This window comes from Sinocyclocheilus rhinocerous, unplaced genomic scaffold (genome assembly GCF_001515625.1).
Source record: "Sinocyclocheilus rhinocerous isolate Xijiao unplaced genomic scaffold, SAMN03320098_v1.1 scaffold580, whole genome shotgun sequence".
NCBI lineage: Eukaryota > Metazoa > Chordata > Actinopteri > Cypriniformes > Cyprinidae > Sinocyclocheilus > Sinocyclocheilus rhinocerous.
The window spans coordinates 1,253,608-1,276,334 of record NW_015670982.1 but is presented as its reverse complement, the minus strand read 5'-3'; the positions used below and the strand labels follow the sequence as shown (position 1 = coordinate 1,276,334).

At 37.0% G+C, this 22,727-nt stretch overlaps 1 protein-coding gene across 2 annotated transcripts in view; it reads left to right on the top strand.

The window, feature by feature from the left end:
- Positions 1-21,328, top strand: part of LOC107734574 (GRB2-associated-binding protein 1-like) — a 73,558-nt gene extending 52,230 nt beyond the window's left edge. Inside the window, exons 3-12 of one of the 2 annotated variants that reach the window (XM_016546562.1) lie at positions 2,770-3,067; positions 6,247-6,472; positions 7,911-8,551; positions 9,780-9,874; positions 9,977-10,280; positions 12,166-12,249; positions 15,013-15,106; positions 15,650-15,776; positions 18,827-18,955; positions 20,670-21,328. In XM_016546562.1, coding sequence (XP_016402048.1) covers positions 2,770-3,067; positions 6,247-6,472; positions 7,911-8,551; positions 9,780-9,874; positions 9,977-10,280; positions 12,166-12,249; positions 15,013-15,106; positions 15,650-15,776; positions 18,827-18,955; positions 20,670-20,828 — 2,157 coding nt within the window. In that variant the 3' untranslated portion in view covers positions 20,829-21,328. The remainder of the gene's footprint in view (positions 1-2,769; positions 3,068-6,246; positions 6,473-7,910; positions 8,552-9,779; positions 9,875-9,976; positions 10,281-12,165; positions 12,250-15,012; positions 15,107-15,649; positions 15,777-18,826; positions 18,956-20,669) is intronic. The other variant, XM_016546563.1, reaches the window with a different exon arrangement.
- Positions 21,329-22,727: the final 1,399 nt, after the last annotated feature.

Below are 22,727 nucleotides of genomic sequence, written 5' to 3'. Positions count from 1 at the left end.
CTGCACTGGATTCAGGAGCTGGGACTCAAGGTAGGATTGATGTATTACAAAACCAGAGCAGGATGGCCGGATTGGTGTCATGTGGAAGTGTTTTTGTCTGAAATGAGTACATCTTACTGTACTGACAAATGCGAGTGTGTCGGTTAGATACCAGTGTTGTGTGTAGGTGAGAGAGAGACAGAGTTAGTGCACAAATGGGAGAGGGATGTTTATGGCTCACTCGACTTGGCCACTTTCCTCTAAAATGAAGACATTGCTTCTCCAAAATGAAACAAGTTTGATATTTCTATCCCCTTCAGATTTCTCTACTTCAGCTGCCAGAATCAGAAGCTGTTTAAATCTATTCTAATATATGTCCAAGATACAAAATTAATAAATAATAATAATACCAATAAAAAAGAAAGATCTAGTTTAAAATGCATGTGCCAAGTTTTTGAAATGTAATCTTTGTATTCATGTTGGTTTCAAATGTAATAATTTTTTTTGTACAGTTTCATTTTTTTTTTATTGAATCACTCTAAAAATGTCATATGTAATTTTTCAGTCAAAATTTATATGATTTCCCATACACCTTAAATACATGCAAGTGTAGACTTCTTAATCATGATTAAAAAATATATTTTAATAAAAAATTCTATGTAAAAATGTCATTATTAATTCAGTTTTTAGAGATTGTACCACTTTAGACATTTTACAACCTGAAATAACCTTGCCATGTTATAAGGAGGTAAAATTATCATATATTTTTTAAGACTTATTGACATTGACACTCAGTCGTGACGGTCTACAGGGATCCGCTCTGATACAATTTTCAGTTTTTTTCCTGCATGTTTCACTACAATGTTTGCACCACATGATTTTGTTGGTCGCATCATGTCACTTGATTTGGCAGACACAGGTTTTTCAAATGTTTAGAATATTTATAATAAACCTGTTAATATGGCACCTGTTTTTTATTAGAAATAATAATAGTAACAATATGCCAAAGAACCCAAAGTTTTCTTTTCAAGAATTTCATCCTTTTAATGAGTTTTTCTTTATTATGATATCAGAACAGTTCTTGACACTACCTTGATTTATTATTATTATTATATATTATATATGTATATTAATTAATTTTGGATGAAAAAAGTAGCATCATATCATTGACCCTTAAATAGTATTTTATTGGTTTATTAAATTTTCCCCTACCATTTTATTGATTTAAACTTATCAGCATTCTTCTTGTTTGACGTGAGTTCTCCTGAATGTTCACGGTTCACTGAAGCAGTTCTCTGCAGGATCTTTTTGTTCTGTCTGTGTCGTTGTACTCACGGAAGCTGATCCGTGTGACAGGTTAGCCGGGGCTCTCTCCTGCCAGTAAACATACACATGCACACACTATCTGTGTAATATGAGCTTCGAATGCTTTGTTTTGAAGCGGCGGGTAGAACCTACGAGACCTCTGTGTTGTTTTAACCGTAGTAGAGGAACAAAGCTAATGCTGTTAATTGTAGGACTTTTCCTGTCACACTCCATCTGATGTGCTTTTACCTCTTATCATTTATTTTTGAGTTTATATTGCAATTAAAATATTCAGCAGAGTGAAATGTTCAGTCTGAGACTGTTGAGCTTTCCAAACTTAATATGGGAGATATGATGCTTGGATGATACTTCACTGGGTAATTTAGGTCACAGCACACAATTAGGTCTGTCATGCTGATCAGATGTTGAGTGTCATGTTGTGTGTGTGTTTGGTTTGGCATGGCGGGGCTGTTGCCTCTTGTGTTGCCATGCAGTGGGGTGATATCCAGAGGGCCAGAGCTTGGCTCTCTAACAAAGAGAACCCTGTGGATGGAAAAACAGCTGAGAGGGGGTCAGAGGGGGTAAAGTACAGCATTGTAAATCCCCTCCACACCTGATGGTAAAAAATAAACAACAACACAGATTGAGATTCCTGGCAGTCTGGCGGTTTAATGACAGAAGCCTGTGATCTTTTCCTCAGGGTTAATTTCCTAATCTTGTTTAAGACAGAGTGGTCTGTTGGAGTTTAAGGGCATGTCTAAGCAAACAGTTGGAACTACTTCTTGTAACATATTAGCTGTATTTAGGTCTTATATTGTATATCTACTAGTTGTACTACTAGGGCTGTGCACAAGTAACCAACTAATTAAGTACTCATTCTGACACTATTCAAATAATTTTTGAATTATACTGTATTGATATTGTATTAATAACTAAGGTAACACTTTAGTTTAGGGACCAGTTCTCACTATTAACTAGTAGTTTATTATTACAGTGCTTTTCCTGCAGTTAGTCAGTGTTAATTTGGTACTGTTCTCATGTAATAATATTACATAACAGACTGATTATTCCAGAAAGACCAGTCTGATGAACTATTCATAGGCTGTGGACATGTTGTAAGTTCAGTCTAAACTCCATCCAGTAGATTTGTTTGATACAAGTGGAGATAGTAGGAGGACCACTCCTATAAAAAAAGAGTGGGAGAAATTGCAATGGTCATTACGGCTGCTGTAAAAATGGAAGTCTTGCCTTTAAGTTAAAATGGCCTTTTATTTCCTTTTTGATTTACATTCATACATTTAGCAGACTCTTTTATCCAAAACTTTGTCAAGATGGCGGTCAACGGAACTGACTTGACTCAGTGGAACGTAGCAAAATTGGTCAGGAGAATCATTCAATAAGTGACTTTTTCATTAGTCATGTGACTCTTTGAATGTGTTGTAGTACATGCAACTTAAATCAAATGGTTCTCCTCTCTCCTTTCAGGCATGGAAGAAGCGATGGTTTGTTCTGCGCAGTGGGAGGCTGTCAGGAGACCCAGACGTGCTGGAGTATTACAAGAATGACCATGCAAAGAAGCCCATCCGCGTGATCGATCTGAACCTGTGCGAGCAGGTGGACGCCGGTCTCACATTCAACAAGAAGGACCTGGAGCACAGCTTCATCTTTGACATCAAGACTATCGACCGGATCTTTTACCTGGTGGCAGACACTGAAGAGGAAATGAACAAGTGGGTGCGCTGCATCTGTGATATCTGTGGCTTCAACCCCACCGATTCGGAAGGTAAATAATGCCACATGCAAACACACGAAAGCATTTAATGATTACGATTTCAAAAGGTTTCATTAAACAATTCTTTAGTACTTTTGAGGAAGATATTTGATGGGAAAGAAATCCAATTTCATTTCCAAATAATGAGATGATAAATGTTTTCAAGAGATGTCTTTTATTGACAAATCTATGCTTGGATTCTTGCACTCCCGGGCCTTGCAGACATGATGGTCATTCACTGTAATCCAGATACGAGATTGGAGTGCGAAAGCCCAACGTGTCCCCTTAAGGTTGACTAATTGTGGCACCTCAGGGTCTCCATCAGCTCAGCTGTATTGATCTCAGATGCTGTCAGCTCACTGTGACCTTCTTTAAAAGTGATGTGAAGTCCTGAAGCTTGTGAATACTGTTGTGGTAAATGATGCTTATGTTGGTTTTTAATGAGGAAGTGTATGTTTGAGCTACAGCTTAGGAAAATGTTTGTGGTTATACATCTGGCCTTCACCGTTTTGTGAACTTTTGCTACTGTATAGTAGGCTTGCTGTGATAGTGTTTTCGGTTATACCGATGTTAAGCCGCAACACCGGTTACGTCATTTGCCTACCGCGGCACCGCTTCCCACCATCGTTTTGATTTATTATTATTAGGCATATATGGTGTATTTTTATTCGTTTTGTTAATAAAACATATAAAACATACCTATGAGTTTGACGTTGTTGTTGCTTGAATTGAATCAACGCCGAATTGCCGCTAATTTGAAAGCGAAAGTAAAATGCGCACTGTGCTTTTTCAAGCTATTTGAAAGCCAAGAAATCCGAGGAAAAGAGGGAAAACTCAAACGAACAATTGCTTGACGCCGAATTGCGGCAATTCAATTGCGCTAATTTGAAAGTGAAAGTAAAATGCGCACGGCACTTTTACAAGCCATTTGAAAGCGAAGAAAAGAGGGAAACTCAAACGAACTAACACCCCCACCCCAACGGTGATACCGGTATTACCGGTGTTGTCACACGTCGATTAACCGGTGGGAAAATTTCCTCACCGTCACAACCCTACTGTATAGGATAGACACAGTCGAGAAGAGACCAGAAATAACCTCTTAACTTCACAGCTGATTAGCCAGAAAGTTAAGCCTTCTGGAAAAACATCACATAACGATTAATATTCATGATCAAAGCGTCTGCGGTAATTGGCCAAAGTTATAGGACCCCCAAGCTTTTTAAATTTCAACTTTGTTCCAGTTTCAGTAAAGTGTATTTAGTAGTATATTCATAGTTTCTAGAATGAAGTCTGATATGAGTATTGCTGCTGAATTTGGTATTGTGACACAACTCTATATTTTTCTACTTTAATGTTAAATGTTTATGTATTTGAAAATGTGGGACACATTCTCTTTCGCTTTTTTGGCTGTATTGATAATGCATCATATCAAGAAAAGGACCAAACAGTTAGTTTCAAACTGTTCATTTTGTCTATTACGAATACACATAGAAGCCTGTCATTATTAGCCACCGATACTAAACAGGGTACTGAGAATGCAAATATGTAGGGGGATTTTCCAGGGCTTGGATGATTCAGCAGCAAGCCTGACAAACAAGAGCGGGGAGGGGAGAAGAATGAGGGAAGGAGGAAAATGGGAAAACAAAAAAGTGAAGAGACCGAAAGAGACACAGTGGCCCTGACGACCTTGAGCTGCCTGCACTTAGAGAGAGTCAAATGCACCCAGCGAATGAGTGGGTGTGTGTGGGTGTCAATGTGTGTGCGCACAAGTGATGTGTTTGTGTGCGTTTTACTGAATAACTGAAAGCAGAGTTTGAAGAGAGACTTAAAACAAAAACACGCACAACCACCCCGTTAGCCGCACTCCACTGACCTTGAGAGTAGGCTGCTCAAAGAGAGATGGAAATAAAAATAAAAAAAGTCAGAGATAAAGAAAAACTCTTTTAAAAGAACATAGACAAAAAGCTTTACAAGATATTCTAGTTGCCACATAAAAACCGAGACTCCGTCATGGATTAGTGGCACTTTCATTAGCGTCTTGTGTTCAGGGTTCCTCTCTGCACAGTTCTGCACTTTCACACGGCCTGTGTAGGATGGCGGCCTTAACCTTGATCAGTCCCTTTACAAAAACAAGCATTTAATTCTCCCTCAAAGTAACATGGTCATCTCTGTTCTCCATTTGAATCTCATCTTCAGTCAATCTATCATTTTCAGTCAGTTTATTGTAATGTGACCATACAATACAAACTTAAAGACCCAATGAAATCGGAAGGGGAGTTTTGTATTTTTTTAGCCCATATCTATTAGCTTTAAAGCTAATCTATGTTAGTGTACTCCTAAAAATTGGCCTTGAGTTAGATGCACACAATCTCGCCGAAATGACTTGAATACACCCTTCAACATGTTGCACATAAACATTTAGGTTTCAGTAGGAAGTACGTCAATATAGGAAGGAAATTTCATGGGGTCTTTGAACTCTTGGTTGGAGACAGTATCTAGCCTGCTGTCGCCAACTTTTAGCCTTAAAAACAATGGAAAAACATATTTATAATAATGCACTTACATTGGAGGTGTGTTTGGAAAATGTGCATAATTGCAGTGAGACCAATTAAATCAGTTAAATCGAGCAGGTCATAGAACTAAAAGCTAATTATCAATTAATGGCATATAAAATATAATTAATGGCATATATATAAAACTATAATAAATGATTATCATGAGATGCGTTTCTCCGTATTTTCCAAATTGCATATTCTATAAATATTCCAGAACACAAACGGCACTGATTTAAGCATGAAATAATTACAAGAAAATAAATGGATGGATGGATAGATGGATAGAAAGATAGATCAAATATTAAAAAAGGTACACAAATTTAACTAATATTTAGTATAGAAATGTGCTAAATATTAGTATTTCGATAATTTTGCAACCACACATTGTATTTTCTCAATTTCATTTGATCAGTTCACACTTCTTTTTTTGCCCCACTTCACTTAGCTTACCAGAAGTCAGCCTGCGGAGAGGCTTTCTCAATGCTAATTTGTTTTGTACAGGGATGGTTTCAGTAAAAGCTTTTGATTAAAACAATGCTGCCCTGAGCTTGATCTGATCTTAAATGTATTTCAAAGCTTATGATCTCATAAAGTGTGAAGCTCAGTGTTAATCTCTCCTGTCTTTTCTTTCTACAGACTCTGCAAAGATCTCTCACCAAGTAAATGTGCCAGGCGGTATGGTGGTGGATATGGCCCCTAGTGGAGGGCCAGGAGGAGCCTTAGGGGCTTCTGCACTGGCCAACTTGCCTCCTCCCTACCAGCCTGTCAGCATCAGACCCTTGGGGTCCTCCTCCAGTCTGGATGAGCCTCAGGACTACCTTTGGCTGCTCAATTGTGAGAGCAAGAAACCAGAGCCTAACAGGTAAGACTTGTAACGCATCACACAACGTGAGGGGTATGTGCATATTGGCTATTTTAGAATGTGGCTCATCCAATATTTTGTTGTTACTGTTTTTTGTTTTTGTTTTTAAATCAACTGTTATATAAACCATCCACTCCTACAAAGACGCTTTAGGACATTCAGGTGCTATGGGTGAAGACCTGCATATATGGGTCTCATTGTATGTATTTGTGTGTGTGGTGTAGTCCAGTGGCTCCTCTTGCTCTAGGAGAGGAGCAGGAATACCTGCTTTTGGAGGAGTGTGAGAGCAGGAGCGCTCCTCCTGACTGTCAGTGAGTGAAGAGCATCAGTGTGAAGAAAACAATACTAAACAGCACACACACATATGGCCGACAACCAAATACTACTTTTTTTTACCTGAAAATCTGCACACTTATTATAATAACTTACTAAAATATGTATTCAACTTTAATTCTACTGACTAAAATGGGTTGGTATGTTTTCTTGCCTTCAGTGCTTAAAAGAGTGTGTATCCATAGTTTGAATCAGGACTTGTGTGAAATATGACATGCATGGTTGTGTTTGGCACTAACCTTGCCAGTTCTAGTTGTATAGCAAGAAACTTATTACACAGCTTTCTGGAATACTTGACAACATTTATATTTTACAATATATTACAACATTTGGTTAATCGCTGCCTTCTGTGATCAAATGTTGTGTAATGATCGTTAAACTATATTTGACCGTTGTCCCTGGCAACGGAACGCGGAAAGTATGCCAGGGCCTTTAGAGAGTGGTATATAGATAGTTAGTTATTAATTCCCTTACCTCTCCAAAAAAAAAGGAAGAAAGTTTCACTACTAAGCAAGGCTTCACTACTCGGCATTTTCTCCAATGTTAAATCTTTCCAATGCTATAGCAATGTTTACGCTCATTTTTTTTTTCTTTGTCGATCTTTCTGGCTTCACACCTTTTCTTCTTTTCTCCCGTCCAGTTTTATAGAAAACTAATGACGACAGATGGCTCTTCACAAAAGCACAATTTATTTCTTAATGTGAAAAACTTTTTAACTTTGCACCAAACTACTGAATGCATCTTTAATTGCCAAGTTTCTGTGTAATAAGCGGGATAATATAGTTGGCTGGTCAATATTGCAAATTAGGATTCAATTATTATGCAGTAATGACTATAACTACCAACTGAATATACATTATCTTTTACATGCATGTATCTTTTACATGCCAGTTAATTAAAATACAAAGACTAATTCATATTGTGATTTTCATAATGACAAAACTTATTTGCAGGCAGCATGATTTCACATATAGCGTGGTATGTGTTTGAAGGGGTGTTTTTGTCTTTGTATTGATGAGGAGCAAGTTTGTTTTAATATATTTTTTGTCGTTTGTTTAAATTACTTAACTGACAATCTTTATCTCATACATGGGCTTCTTTACAGGGCCCATGGCGAATGCTCCAAGTCTACCTCCTCCGAACCCGACTGTAATGACAACCTCCCTTCCCACCACACTCCCACCTCCTCCTCCTTCAAGCACACCTCGGTCAATGGTTTCTTTCCTAGCCAGCATGGTGCTGTCTATGATTCTCCTCCTCCGCGCGGGCAGTCATTGTCGGCCGACTCACAGGGCCTGTACCACCTACCCCGAAGTTACTCTCAGGACACTGTGCTGCTGCCGAAGTCGGCATCCTCCCCTCTGGCTCCTGACGGTGAGCCCGGTGAACTCTATGTCTTTAACACACCTGGTCGTAAACCCTCTTTAGAGGCCCAGTTGCGGAACTTGTCAGTTAGCTATGATATTCCACCAACACCTGGAAGTAACTGCACCTACCAGGTTCCCCGTACAGCTGGGATAGAGGCTGTTTCAGGGGCCACAGACGTGGTACCGCCCCCTCGTCCACCTAAGCCTTTACTGACCACTGGATCAGTCCCACCTGAGCGCTCACCCACGGACACATATGTGGTGCCACGGTCGGTGTCTGAGACTGACGGAAATTACTGCGTGCCATCTAGTGCAGGAGGGAGCAAAGCACTAAGGAGCAACACCATTAGTACGGTGGATTCTTCACGTATGCGTAAAGGTAGGAGGATATCACTTATCTCACCTGTGCTATTTCACCATCATTATGAAAGCAACAGTTCAGTAACAATACAAGCTCAAAATCTCAAGAAGTTTAAGTAGCCTAATGGTTTAGAATCTGAACTTCAGCGTTTGCACTGCCTTTATTGTGCCCTTGGAAAGGATGGTCTTCAATACAGTCAATACAGGGGGGGTGAACTATCCCTTTAATTAGTTTTTTTTATTAATATTAATTAGTTTAATTCGTTTTTTTATTAATAGACTAAAACTGCCAGTAGGTGTCAGTAAATGTCTTTAAATGAATGAGTAAGTCATTGAGTCATTCATTTGTTTTTGTAATTTAGTATTTTTATTTGTTTATTTATTTTTTTTGCCAGTTTGCCAGAATGCTTGAAATATATGATTAAAAAGCACAAAAATGTAACCCACTGTTATGTTTTTGTTGTTGTTTGTTTGTTTGTTTTTTTACCATTCAGGAGCAGGTACAGTATGATACTGATGTCTGTACTGTGGACATCTTTATTTTGAGTCTAAATCCTGATTTTATTGACTTTTTCTTATTTTCTGGCAAATCATTCACTCAGGATATTTTAATTGGAGGCTATCAAGCTGTTTGTGCTGCAACAATGGGGTCATGTAGTCATCAGTGGGTCCCTCTAGTGTTGTTTGGTGGAATTGTGGTATTGAGATGTTTACATACACTCCCTTCTTCACATATGCCTCCATAATAATGCACAGCTATATCTATCTATCTATCTATCTATATATATATATATATATATATATTTTATATATATATAAAATAAATTAATGCATTTATACAGCAAGGATGGAATAAATTGGTAAAAAAAATGACAGAATATATTTATATTACGCAAGGATGCATTAAATTGATGAAAAGTGAAAGTATAAATATGCAGATTACAAAAGATTTCTATTTTAAATAAATGCTGTTCTTCTGAACTTTCTCATGACAGTCATTTGACACTCAAGACTGGAGTAATGGCTGCTGAAAATTCATCATTGCAAACACAGGAATAAATTACATTTTAAAATGTATTAAAATAGAAATCTGTTATTTTAAATATTATTAAACATTTCACAATATTACTGTTTTACTATATTTTTAATAAAGATAAATGCAGCCTTGGTGAGCATAAGAGGTGGTTCTGTGACTTTTTTTTTTTTTTCGTTTGACTGCATTCATTTATTTTGTATTTGTTTCACAGATTACGGATCTCAAGACTGCTATGATATACCCCGTCCCTTCCCCCCAGATAAAAGTTGCTCATTTGATTTTAACGAAAGCTTCAACAACTATTTTGTAAGTTTTCGTAATAATAATAATCTTTATCTATTTTAAAACTTGGTCCTGTCTTTCAAGTGTATCCCTAACAGTTTCTTCTCTGCTCTTGGATGCATGTAGAAGAATAAAGGTATGGTGCCAGTAGGAGGTGTTTCCACTGAGGAGATGGATGAGAACTATGTGCCCATGAGCGTCCACTCTTCCTCACATCAGCGCTCCAGCAGCCTGTCAGAACCCATCCAGGAGCCCAACTATGTGCCCATGACACCGGGCACAGTGGAGTTCTCCTCCCTCGGAAAACAGGTGCCTCCTCCAGCTCACATGGGCTTCCGCTCCAGCCCCAAGACCCCACCACGTAGACCGGTGCACATGCCTGAATGCCAACCGCCACCCGTAGACCGCAACCTCAAACCTGACCGTAAAGGTGAGCCCTGAGGTTTGTTTCTTTTGTGGTGTATGTGTGTGTGATATAAGTGAGGAGGAGTTGTGTTAATGTGTACAGTGCTTGCATCTCTTCGGCATAGCAACTCTCATTACCACCTTTCTCACTAACAGGTGCCGGCCCATGCTTATAAAAAGAGGTTTAATTTCAACTTTTGATCAGTTCTCAGGCTGCTCATTGCCATGCAATCATAACTTGCATTACACATCTGCTGTTTCAATGACCTTTGCGTTTTAATCATTAGCATGTGACCTCACAAATAAAAGAAGCTATTGTCTACAGACTCTGAGCCCTGGGTATGAGGGAGCCTGTCTGCGTCGTTAGCCTGGAGCGGTCACCTCTGTCCCCATTGTGCCTTAGTGAAAGATCTCTTTGATGGCGCAGACCGGCGAGGGGAATTTCAATCTGGTCTGAGAGAAAAAGGGGACGTGCTGAAAGTTGCACAAGCGGGCCGAAACATCAGCAGCGAGCTGGGAAAGCACTATTGATCTAAACATTAATGGCAGCAGCTCTCTGCGCTCATCCGAAACCATTGTGTATCTTCAATTACGTGTTACTGTTTCCGAGCACCGGCTAATGCAAGAGACAGCAAGTTACATGCAGAGGAGATGCACCACTTGGCCATAACTATGTGAAAACACTGTGTAATTAACAGGTTTGGAGATTTCAGTGACACCCATGACTAGCAAGTGCATGAAATCAAGCAGCAATGACTCTTAGACAAATATTTTTAGTAGAAAAATTGAGTTATGAGATATTGCATCCAAAAGCTGGATGGAAACACCAAGGTGCTAATTAAATTTCCTATATATATATATATATATATATAGCAAAATAATAAACAAAAACAAAATAACAATACAACATAATAAATAAAGAAATAAATAGCTTGATGTGCATCAAAGTCATGTGACTCAATAATTAGCTCCGAAGATTGGCTCAGTCAATCAGACCATACTCTGCCACATACATTTTATTGGCAAAGTTTACTTATTGGCCAAGTTTACATACAGCTTATTGGCCAGGTAGTGCATGTAGAGTAATGAAATAGGTCTTCTCTAAAATTTTTCTATTTTCTAAACATGGGCCAAGCACAATACTCACTGTTTTCATGTCATTCTCAAATGTCCAGTGTCATCTCTACTGCTCTTCAGACCACAGCTTATTGTATTTGTTGTGTATTTGCAAGCTTTTTCTGAACATGGTGTGATTCAAACAGCTTTGGTGGCATTTTAAAGGCAGTTGTTGGGTACTTGTTGTGTCTTAGTGTGTTTGTCCTCTCTCTATCTTTTTAGTGGCTACTCTATATAGGTTTAAATATTAGTTTCTGTTCTGTCTGGTTTCTATCTCTTCCTGTATCACACTTTTAACCTGAACACTCACATCTCCTTCAGTCTTAGAAATCATTGTGATATTCTGCTCTTTTGGCCTGTTGTTTAATTGTGGCCATCATTACTGTTGACTTGTGGTATTTTCTTGTGGCAGCTATATGCATATAGCAGAAAAAATATGTTGGTTTAATTTTTCTAATATTACATAGACATTACTGAACCCTTCTGTCTGGCTGAGCCACATGCTGGCGTGTCGTCGGTTGGTGTTTATGCTTTACTCACCCACGTGTGTCTGTTTAACCCTGTGCATGTCTCGTCTTTGTGGGGAAACCTTGTTCATCGCATGTCTTAAATGCATGAAGAGTTGTTGCCATGGCAGCAGCCCAACACATATCTGTTCAGCGAAAGAGAAGAGGCACGAGTGATGGAGGTGGCCGTGATTGTGCTAAATTGCATGGGTGTGAAGTTTAGAAGCAGACCAGGCCGATTCTTTGAAAGGAGACATGTAACAAAGAAGTTTTCTCTCACCAATTCAGGTCAGAGCCCTAAAATAAACAGAGCAGTCGGTCTTGAGCGAACCGACTCCCAAACCATAGGTGAATTCTCAAGACGGCGTAAGGGTACGTACCTCGACAGAATGCTACTCTCACTGTGTACCTCCTCAGTTCTGAGGTGTAATTTCAATAAGCTCTAATTGTGAATGACACATTGAATACAGTAATAGAACAAATCAAATTTAATCAAAAAACTGGCCCTCACTGCATTTTTTATTCACAGCTGTCAAGACCATGATATAAGTGACTTACAAACTGATAATTTGGCTATTTTCTCGCAGCAGAAAAATATGGTTCTAACTAGGGACCTTTTTGTAAGTTTAAATTTTAGAATTTATTTGGATAAAATATAAAATAATTATTATTTATTATAATTTATTTATCAAACTATAATTTTTTAAATATTGCACATTTATAATTTAATTAGACAAAATATATATTGATGCAAATTTTCAATACTATTAATATCAGCCATTTATTGGTTATCGGCCATAACATGAAAACGGTTATATCAGTGTATTCCTGGTACTCATATTTTAGAGTGCTCAATGTAGTTCTTTTTACACATATGTTATAAATGAAAGTGACAACCACATTTTATACTCAAATACACCTCCTTAAATGTTCTGGACTTATAATCATATATATTACTCAACATTTATGTAAGTAACTGTTACTCTGGTTACAGGCATTATTTACACCTTCATAGAATAGGGGGCTTGACTTTGCTTATTCTTTCATACAGAGAGAGTATTCAAGCTACTTTGACACCATTCATTGTAAATATGGTTTCCAGTCCCAAACACTGACTGTGTGAATGTAGCCTATCATACAAACATTCACTACCTGCAGTGTGTGGAGGAACTTGGCTTTCCACTCAAATATTTTATAATTAAGTCACTGATGCTGTTGCCTATCCGTTGCATTGTCTGTTGTGTGCACAGATTGCGGTCCCTGTGAAGGCTGTTGGATTTATTACTTAAATTGCTCAGCTGGTTATTAAGCAAATGAATTTGATAGTTTTGATAGATGAGGTTTTAAGGTTCTGGTAGAGTGATGCTTGTGCTTAACTGATGGAGGGAAGCTAACAGACTTGATATCGCAGGTAAAACTAATTGATTAACATTTGACACTCAATCATCAGTGTCTCTACAAACACCTTTGACTGTCATACTGCTCACTGACCCACGAGTCATAAACATTATAAACACTTAACCAACACATTTGCATAAGCATTTTTGAGTCATATTGATGAGAGCTGAAAGTGGGCGGATGAATCGTATTATGACTAACGGTGTGAAGAGCAATCCAGGTGTCTGGATAAAATCTCGGGAGCTTCAAAGATAGACTGCTCTTCAAAAGTTTGGGGTTGTTAAGGTTTTTTTTAATGTTTTTGAAATTCTCTTATTATCACCAAGGCTGCATTTTTTTTTTTGATCAAAAACACAGTAAAAACAGTAAAATTGTGAAAAACTATTAGTATTCCAAATAACTGTTTTCTATTTTAACACATTTTAAGATGTCATTTATTCCTTTGATGGATGATTTACAGCAGCCGTTACTCCAGTGTTAAAAAACAACAACAACAACAAAAAAATGTCTTACTGACCACAAACTGTTGAACGGTACTGTATCTGCCATCAGGGTGTCTGAATACCGAATATACTAAATAATAATAATAAGGCTTAAAGGAATAGTTCACCCTAAAATGAAATTGTGCTTAAAATGTACTCACCTTCAGGCCATCCAAGGTGTATATGACTTTGTTTTTTCATGGGAACAGATTTGGAGAAATGTAGCATTACATAACTTGCACACCAATGGATTGTCTGCAGTGAAAACATCACAAGTGGGTTTATCAACTCTTTGGACTTCTGAGGGCACCCATTCACTGCTGATGAAATGCTAAATGATATGCTATCAGAGCAGTACAAAGATGGCTAGAAAAAAAAAAATTTGAAACATCAAAAATAAAATCATACATTTTGTGATGTGTGTGTATATGTATATTTGAGCAATATCACTCGATATATATATATATATATATATATATACACACACACACAAGTTCAGGGCCTTGAGATGCATATCAGTCTGTGCTTTCTTCCCTCACACACTGGCACCAGCTGGTGTGCGTTTCAGCCAGCTACAGCTATTCCTCTGTTGCCAGATTGGGTGTATCTCAGCTCAGCAGAGTTTTGGGCCAGCTGAATGAACTAAATCAGATGCTGCGTATATGTGAGAAGGGGAAGTGAAGAGGATATGTATGATTATCACTCGTTTTTGACCTTCCTTTGGCAGTGGCCTTCTTTTCAACCTTTCCAGTTTTCCCTCAGGTGTTATTTCATTTCTCGTGACTCGGTCCTGTATTGGATTTAAGTCTGTTGTTAAGTGGGAAAAAATGAAGTGAAACATGCTTGTCCCACTGAAGAAAGGTGACTTAGTTACTTCTGACTCCAATTATGTACTAAATAGCAGACATCGCCCTCTACTGGCTAAAAGTAGAGAACCACCATCTAAATTACATGCAAATTTGTGTGTAAATATTTGTAAATCTTTATTAGCAAATTGTCCCATTGAATTCCTTCCAACAGTTTATGTAAAAATGTTTCTATGAATAATTTACACACAATTTTGTTTGGCTTTGTACACACAAATTTGTTCACTCAATTTTATTGTAATTTATTAATTATTTTGTAATATTATTTATCTTGTTGATAATAACCATGTATTAGGCCAAACCTTTGGGTGATACTGATCTGGAACATTTGGAACATTTTTCTGCATTAAACTGATGGATTTATTTTTATTTATTTATTTTTTTTGCAGTTAAGCCGGCCCCTTTGGAGATCAAGCCTCTAGCTGAGTGGGAGGAGTATACGGCGCCGGTCCGTTCCCCCGTGACCAGGTCCTTCACGAGGGAGTAAGTGTTGGGCATGTTTCCTCTGAAACAGATCAGTATTTAAGCATGATTCTGCATGGCCTCAACACAACAGACACCACAGGCTAAATAACTAATCATTCATGCATTCCTGTAGTCTTGTCCTAACGTCCCATAATAGTAAAATGGTAGTGATGATAGTAAAATGATAGTAAAACATAATTTATGTTCATAAGTGATGCGGCTGTCATCACTAACTAACATCACATAATAACAAAAGTGGTGGTGATGACAGTCCAATAAAGGCATGAATTGTATTCTTGAATTATTTATTGATTTAATACATTGATGTAGGTGCCATGAGGTTCATGTGTCTGGAACGCTTAAAGTGTGTGTGAATCAATGCCACTGAAGGTCTTTTTGACTGCCAGTGTGTTTTGGGTTCCACATTATCAGCCAAAGACATCCAGCTCAGACCTTGCATTAATCCAGACAGCGAGAGTTTGTGTTGCTGTTCTTTGTGTGTGTGTGTGTGTGTGTGTGTGAGTGAGTGAGCGTCAGTGTAAATGTTGTCCTGCTCCTCAGCCCTTCTAGGTGTACCACGGCCCCCAGACCATCCTCGGGGCATAGCACTGCCTCCAGCAGCGACTCCGACGACTGTGATGACAATTATGTAACCATGCAACACGCTAATATGTCTACAGATGAACCAGTATGTAAAAAAAAAAAACACCACAGCAACTGTTCCACTCAGTTATAAATAATTAGTGCATTCAGGGAATATATTCAGTTTGTGTATATATGTATATAAAGATTTTTTTTTTTTAATATGTAAATTACAGAAGTAATTTATATGCACATACATTAACAGCTGAAAGTTTGAAGTTTGTAAGATTTTTTTAAATGGTTTTGAAAGATGTCTCTTATGCTTATCAAGGCTGCATTTGTTTGCATTTAAAAATACAGTAAATATACAGTATTACAGTATATACATACAGTAATACAGAAATAATGTGAAATATTGTTGCAATTTAAAATAACTGTTTTTTAAATATATGTGACCCTGGACCACAAAACCAGTCTTAAGTCGCTGGGGTAAATTTGTAGCAATAGCCAAAAATGCATTGTATGGGTCAAAATTATTGATTTTTCTTTTATACCCAAAAAATAATTAGGATATTAAGTAAAGATCATGTTCCATGAAGATATTTTGTAAATTTCCTACTGTAAATATATCAAAACTTAATTTTTGATTAGTAATATGCATTGCTAAGAACTTCATTTGGACAACTTTAAAGGTGATTTTCTCAATATTTAGATTTTTTTGCACCCTCAGATTCCATATTTTCAAATAGTTGTATCTCAGCCAAATATTGTCCTACCATAACAAACCACATACATCAGTGGAAAGCTTATTTATTCAGCTTTCAGATGATGTATAAATCTCAATTTCGAAAAATTGACCGTTATGACTAGTTTTGTGGTCCATGGTCACAAATTTTAAAATGTTATTTGTTAACATTGTTATCTTGAGTGTCACATGATCCTTCAGAAATCATTCTAATATGCTGATTCGGTGCTCAAGAAACATTGCTTATTATTATCTATGTTAACAGTTGTGCTGCCTAATATTCTATGATGAATAGAAAGTTCACTGAAAGAGATATTTTTTTAACAACGTTAAAGCCTCGTCTCGACTAAAATTCATCCTTTTAATTCAACTTTTTAAAGTTATTAGTTATTCGTTTTCTTCCATATTCTTTTCTGCAGATTTGATTTTAAAATAAACATTCTGTCTTTGTTCTGACACATCGTATATATTTAATCTATTCATTTAAAAAAAATTTTTTTTTAAGGCATAATTTGGCATAAAGGCTAGGTTGAAAATTAAATTACAGGTTCCCAGAAATCTGATGGTATTTTGTGGTCAGTCAACACACTGGATAGAAGGACCCCTCGCTGCTTTTCCTACCTTTACTTTTCTTTTTTTTCTCCAGGTTTTCTTCTATTTCTGTTGCATCTTTCTTCCATTTCTTTTTTTATTTATTTTTTCCTTGGTTTCACCTGAAGGGCCTTTCATCTTTGTTGTTCCATGTTTGCGTTTATTAATGTTTTTCTTAAATTTAAATGCACCATTTTCTTTATATATGTAGCTTTTCGTGCATGGCTTGTTTTGTTAGTTAACATTTTAGCATGCCAGCAGTAAAGTTATTGATAACACTGCACAGTGTGGCTTTTTTTTAACTGGATTCAAATGCCAATACTTGGGAGAGACATTTCTCTGCCTCTTTTCTGTTTCTTATTTCCTACATTCTGTTCCTTGCTTTCTTTTGTGGATCCTCTTGTCTGCCTCGTCTGTATTTTGCATTTTCATTTCTATTTTTTCTGCTGGCCTTTGCCATTTGTTTCCGGTTTACTCTTTGATTTTTCTACTCCTCCTGTCCTCCCTGTTCCTCCATTCTGTAGAGAAGAGTCCTTCTACTGCACCGTTCCCATCACTCCTATAAAGAGAGAAGTGTCAGGTCTAGAAAACCTGGATGAGGTGAGGTGGACTGAACTCCACTCTGGATGTGTGTTTTAAAGGGATAGTTCACCCAGAAATGAAAATTTTGCCATCTTTTACTCACCCTATGGAATATCTAAACATATTATGGAAGTCAATGGGCACCATTAGCTGTTTGGTTACATGCATTCTTCAAAATATCTTTCTTTTGTGTTCAGCAAAAGAACAAAATTCATACAGGTTTGGAGCAATTTGAGGGTGAGTAAATGATGACAGAATTGTCATGAAATAGAAATCATAGGTGTTTATAAATAGTGTTTCATTGTTTGCATAAATAACGTTGTTGTAATGTTTTCCAATATTACTATTTTTATGGTATTTTTGATCAAATAAATGCAACCTTGGTGAGCATAAGAGACGTTAAAAAACACCCCAAACTTTTAAACATTACAAAAATTAATGTGTGTCATTAGACAGAGGTTTTTTTTTTTCTTGTAAAAAACAAAATAAATAAATTAAAATCCTGTTTATTTCAACATGAGTGGAACTTAAATTACTTGCAGTTTCAAGAGGTCTTGCATACAGTATATGTCCAGTCCAGATTTTTCAAAGATGATAATCATAGCTATACATAAGTTGTTTTTAATCAATTGTATACATTATGCATTACATTGTAGTGTTGTTCCCCAGACAGTCACTTGATGATTGGATTTGTATTGAGTTACTAAACAATGCAGTATGAAATAAGGCTTGATATATTTTGAAACACGTATAGAAAAACTACATTTATGCAATGCATAATTATTATATTTTGACTCATACTATGAAAATGCATGGAAATAATCTTGAAAATGACACTTGTAGATGTTGGATTGACATCTGCAGGGGTAGCAGAATCCTCTCGAACTAATAGAGCATTATTTTTAATTACTTACATTTGATCATTATGAATTATGAAGCTCTCTGATTAATTTGAAAGAGTTTAGAAAGACTAGAAAGATTTCTGCCTATTTTGCTGACACAATGTGTACACAACTCATTACCGATTTAATCATTCGAATGAGTGTTGGGTGAACGACGGCATGTCACTGATAGATAGGTAGAATAGATTAGGTATTTAAAAAAATCAGACTCTTCACTTACATCATCTAGTATCATTGTAGTAGATTAATATATCTTTTAATAACTAATTCTGACTACAACATTGACCACTGACTTAGCTATTTGTATTCAACCTTTTTTTTAAATATATATCTCAGAACATGAAGCTAGGAGCACCTATGAATGCTGATGGAGGTGGCAGTCCCATGGTAAAGCCCAAAGGAGACAAGCAGGTGGAGTACCTGGACCTCGACTTGGACCCTGGGAAATCGACTCCTCCTCGGAAGGTAAGATATGACTAATAATTAAGCAGAATTAGACAAATTGGTGTAGTATTCTTATCCTCAGGCTCTATGATTATATGTCTGCTATAGCTTTTTTTGCCATTAATTAGCAGGATTGAAATCTGCTTCTCTCTCAGCTTGATGGAATATAGTTGTTTTTTGGCTCTCTTATAAACAGTGCATTTTGTCTATACATCAGTTGAGGATTATTGTTTTTCCCATCATTGTTCGCAGACAGGAGACTGTAGTTAATGGCAGCTGTTTCAATTCCTGGTCAGCTGTTTCTGAGATACTGAAACATTACTTCTGTTACCAAATTATTATCACTGTCTTTTAATTACTGGCTTTTTAAATAATGGAATTACCCATATTCCTTTATTTAATAAGTTAAATATTAATATTCACAAATAGTATTAATTTTATATACATTATATATATATTTAATCATTCAATAGAACAGTAACACATGTTAGATGAATGTTCGATATAAAGTTTATGTGCCAAAAGTGAAACGAATCATCGTTAACGGCGCAGTTTGACTCAAACAGAAGCGCATCACGAGGAGATGCGTTACTAGCTGATCAGTCTCAAGATCGTGACGTAGGTATGTGGGGGCGTGTTAGAACGAGCCGTTTTAGGTAGGCGTGGTTAACTCTTAACTTTTATAAAGAATATCTCTTTGGTTTTGAGACTTTAGTGTTTGCAACTTTACAGATCTTCTTTATGCACCAAGAGCTTTTAACACTCCAAAGAGAAAGGAAAAATTGAAATCGCATCATATGACCCCTTTAAGTCCTTTCTTGACTATTCCATGGCAACACTGCCCTCTATGGCTGGAAGTAAAGGTGTCGACCCACTTCAATGATTGGGGGATTTAATGGTCATTTACATGCAGCGTGCCATTAAGGTCAGGGAGCACAGGGACAGGGAGCCTGTTTCTTGGTTTGAAACAATATCACCTGTTAGAACATGCAGAAACTAAGAAATTAGTTTCTCTATTAAGATATTTTGTTATGGAAAAATACTGAATAATAATTTATTATTATAAATGTTTTGAATAGATTTAGATTTGTGAAATGTTCACGTTCGCACCACTACTAACTGTCTGGTTACAACTTTCGCTCAGAAAAAAATCTGCCTTTAAACTTGAAAGAAATATAGATTTGACATTTATCGTGATACTTATCAATATCAACTGATATAAAAAAAAAAGTATTGTGATCATTTTTTGGCCATATTGCTCAGCCCTACTTATAATACAGATTTTAAAAATAAAATTAAATATAATACATATGTCAAAGTAAAATACTAATAAATGAAAGCAATAGTTTTAATGCTGCAAGTGAATTTAGGAGTCGCAACATTTTCTAAACATTACATGTTAATAAATTATTAGCATTTTTACAGATTAGCTTCATATAAGTGTAACATGACAGCAAAAGTAATTTAAATGTAAAAACGGGGTAATTTAGCATGCATAATTAATTACATTTATAATATCATCTGAAAACCGATATTTTACCGATACATTGTGCCTCCCTAAAGGAAACATTCTTTTTCATTATTCATTATAAACATTTTTGAAAAGTCTGTTTTATACACCAATACTAGAAAAGTGTTGTTGCAGTTTTTTAAGTATCAAATTGGTACCCAAATACTGGTACTTTTGGTGTCTCTGTCTCCTGTTTTGACTGTCTGTCATATCTTGGCCTTGCAGAAGAAGAGTAATGGGACTGGTATTTCAGCATCAGACGAGCGGGTAGACTATGTGGTGGTGGATCAGCACCGAACGCAAGCACTGAAGAGCACACGTGAGGCCTGGAGTGACGAACGGCAGTCGACGGAGCAAGATCCCCCCATCAAAGGGGCCAAATGACACCCATCTCTTTCCTCTTTTCTGCAAGGTCATGACTCGCAGGGGCCGAGGAACGGAGGACGCTGCATATGCTCTGAACCTCCTATCCGGCCTCCACGTTTGATTTTAGATACAGCTGTGTGACAGCACCTAGGTCACAGCTCCCAGATCAGCTAGTTTACACTGCTTCCTGCTAGACGACAGCACCCGCGCAGGGGAGAGCTGATCCGAGGGATCCTCATGTATAAGCGGACAGACTCCAGGTAGGATGGACCGCACTCTGCACACAGGGGCTGAAGGACTCGCCGAGCCTTTTTGGCTGAAAGCCTAGTGAAAAATACGCTAACAGAGCAGCATTATTCATACTACATGGATACACACTGCCCCCCCACTCATCAACTCAGACAGTTTCAGATTTTTTTATATTGTCTTTCCCACATCGTGGTGATAAAGCACATTATTCCATGGGCTGGGGTGCATCAGGTCTGTTGAATTTGTGTCCTCAAGGGCTTTTTTTTTTTTTTTTTAAACAATTAAAAAAAAAAAAAAAAAGCATTTTGCCCAAAAAATTTTTTTTTTTTTTTTTTTTTTGTAAACAATGTTCCATGTTCACAAAACTGCCAAGGTGAGTTTTTAGGATGTGTTTTAGAAGCCTACAATTTTTTTTTTCTTTTTCTTTTTTATAGTTCCATGATAATCTGAAACCTTTACACATCTAGGTTTCTTTTTTTTTATTATTTTTTTTTTTTACTGTTTTATCATTTTGAGCCTCAATAATTCGGTAGTGCAATCAAAAGGTTTTGAGTGGCTTGAGCCGCAAATCTACTAAGGTTGGTTTGTTTGAAAATGATTATCGTTTGCATTTGCATTTAAGACAGCAGACAGACTGTATAAAGTGTTATGTACGTGAATAAAAGTGTCCTTTATTTGTATCTAATATCTAGTATATTAAGGCTAAGGTGTGGATTCTGCAGGATAGAAGTCTACACGGTCTGAGATGGTATCAGAAGCTATGAAATGTCATTGATGGAATCAGGAACTGTGATCGTTTTTAACAGAGAAGAGATTTCTCCGTTTTTTGTGTGTTTTATGTTTTTGGTTTTATCCTCTTTTATTTTTATTCAAAGCAAGGTATCAATTTACAAAGCGCAGAGGTCAGGTACTCACTGAAAGGTTTAACAGATTTCATTTATTTTATTTTATTTTGCAGCTATAGATGACGTCTTTAGTGTTGCAAATTATATGTTCTCATAGAAACCTTTTAAAATTGCTTACGACGCAAGATGTTATTACAAAGGCTGTGTGCTGTATGAGATGCCTTCATGGAGGGGCGGAAAAGCCAGTCAAGTAGTTTCAGGAATTTTATTGTTTCTTCATTCTCTGTGTGACTGGTCTATCAATGCATTTTATTGCAACTTCGATAATTTATTTCAGATGGAGTTCCACAGCTCTTGGAGACTAATTACCATTGCAGCTTTTTTTGAATGTTGTAAATATGATCCATTCAGTGATTTCAGCTCATGTCAGAATACATCTGTTCAGAATACATCAGCATAGAACTTTACTGTGTGTGTGTAAAATAAAAATAGCTCTACTAACTACCATTCTTAAGCCAAGAAGACACTGTTGCTGTGTTTCAACACCATTGGTGGCTTCTGCTGTATATATCGATACTGGCTTTTCAAGCATGTCTTCTGATTCAAAGCTGTGCCTATATTGTTTCCCTTCTCAGTTGCCCCGCCTCTCTCCTCCTCATTAGCATTTAAAGCTACAGACACAGAAATGGCACGTCCTAAGGAAAGCTCATTGTGGGACTGGCTCGTAGTGGCTGAAATTCTGCACCAAGGCTGAATTTCGGGAAAGAGACTTCAGATACAGTACTAGGGACCACTTAGGCCTATATAAAAGCATCCAAAAAGC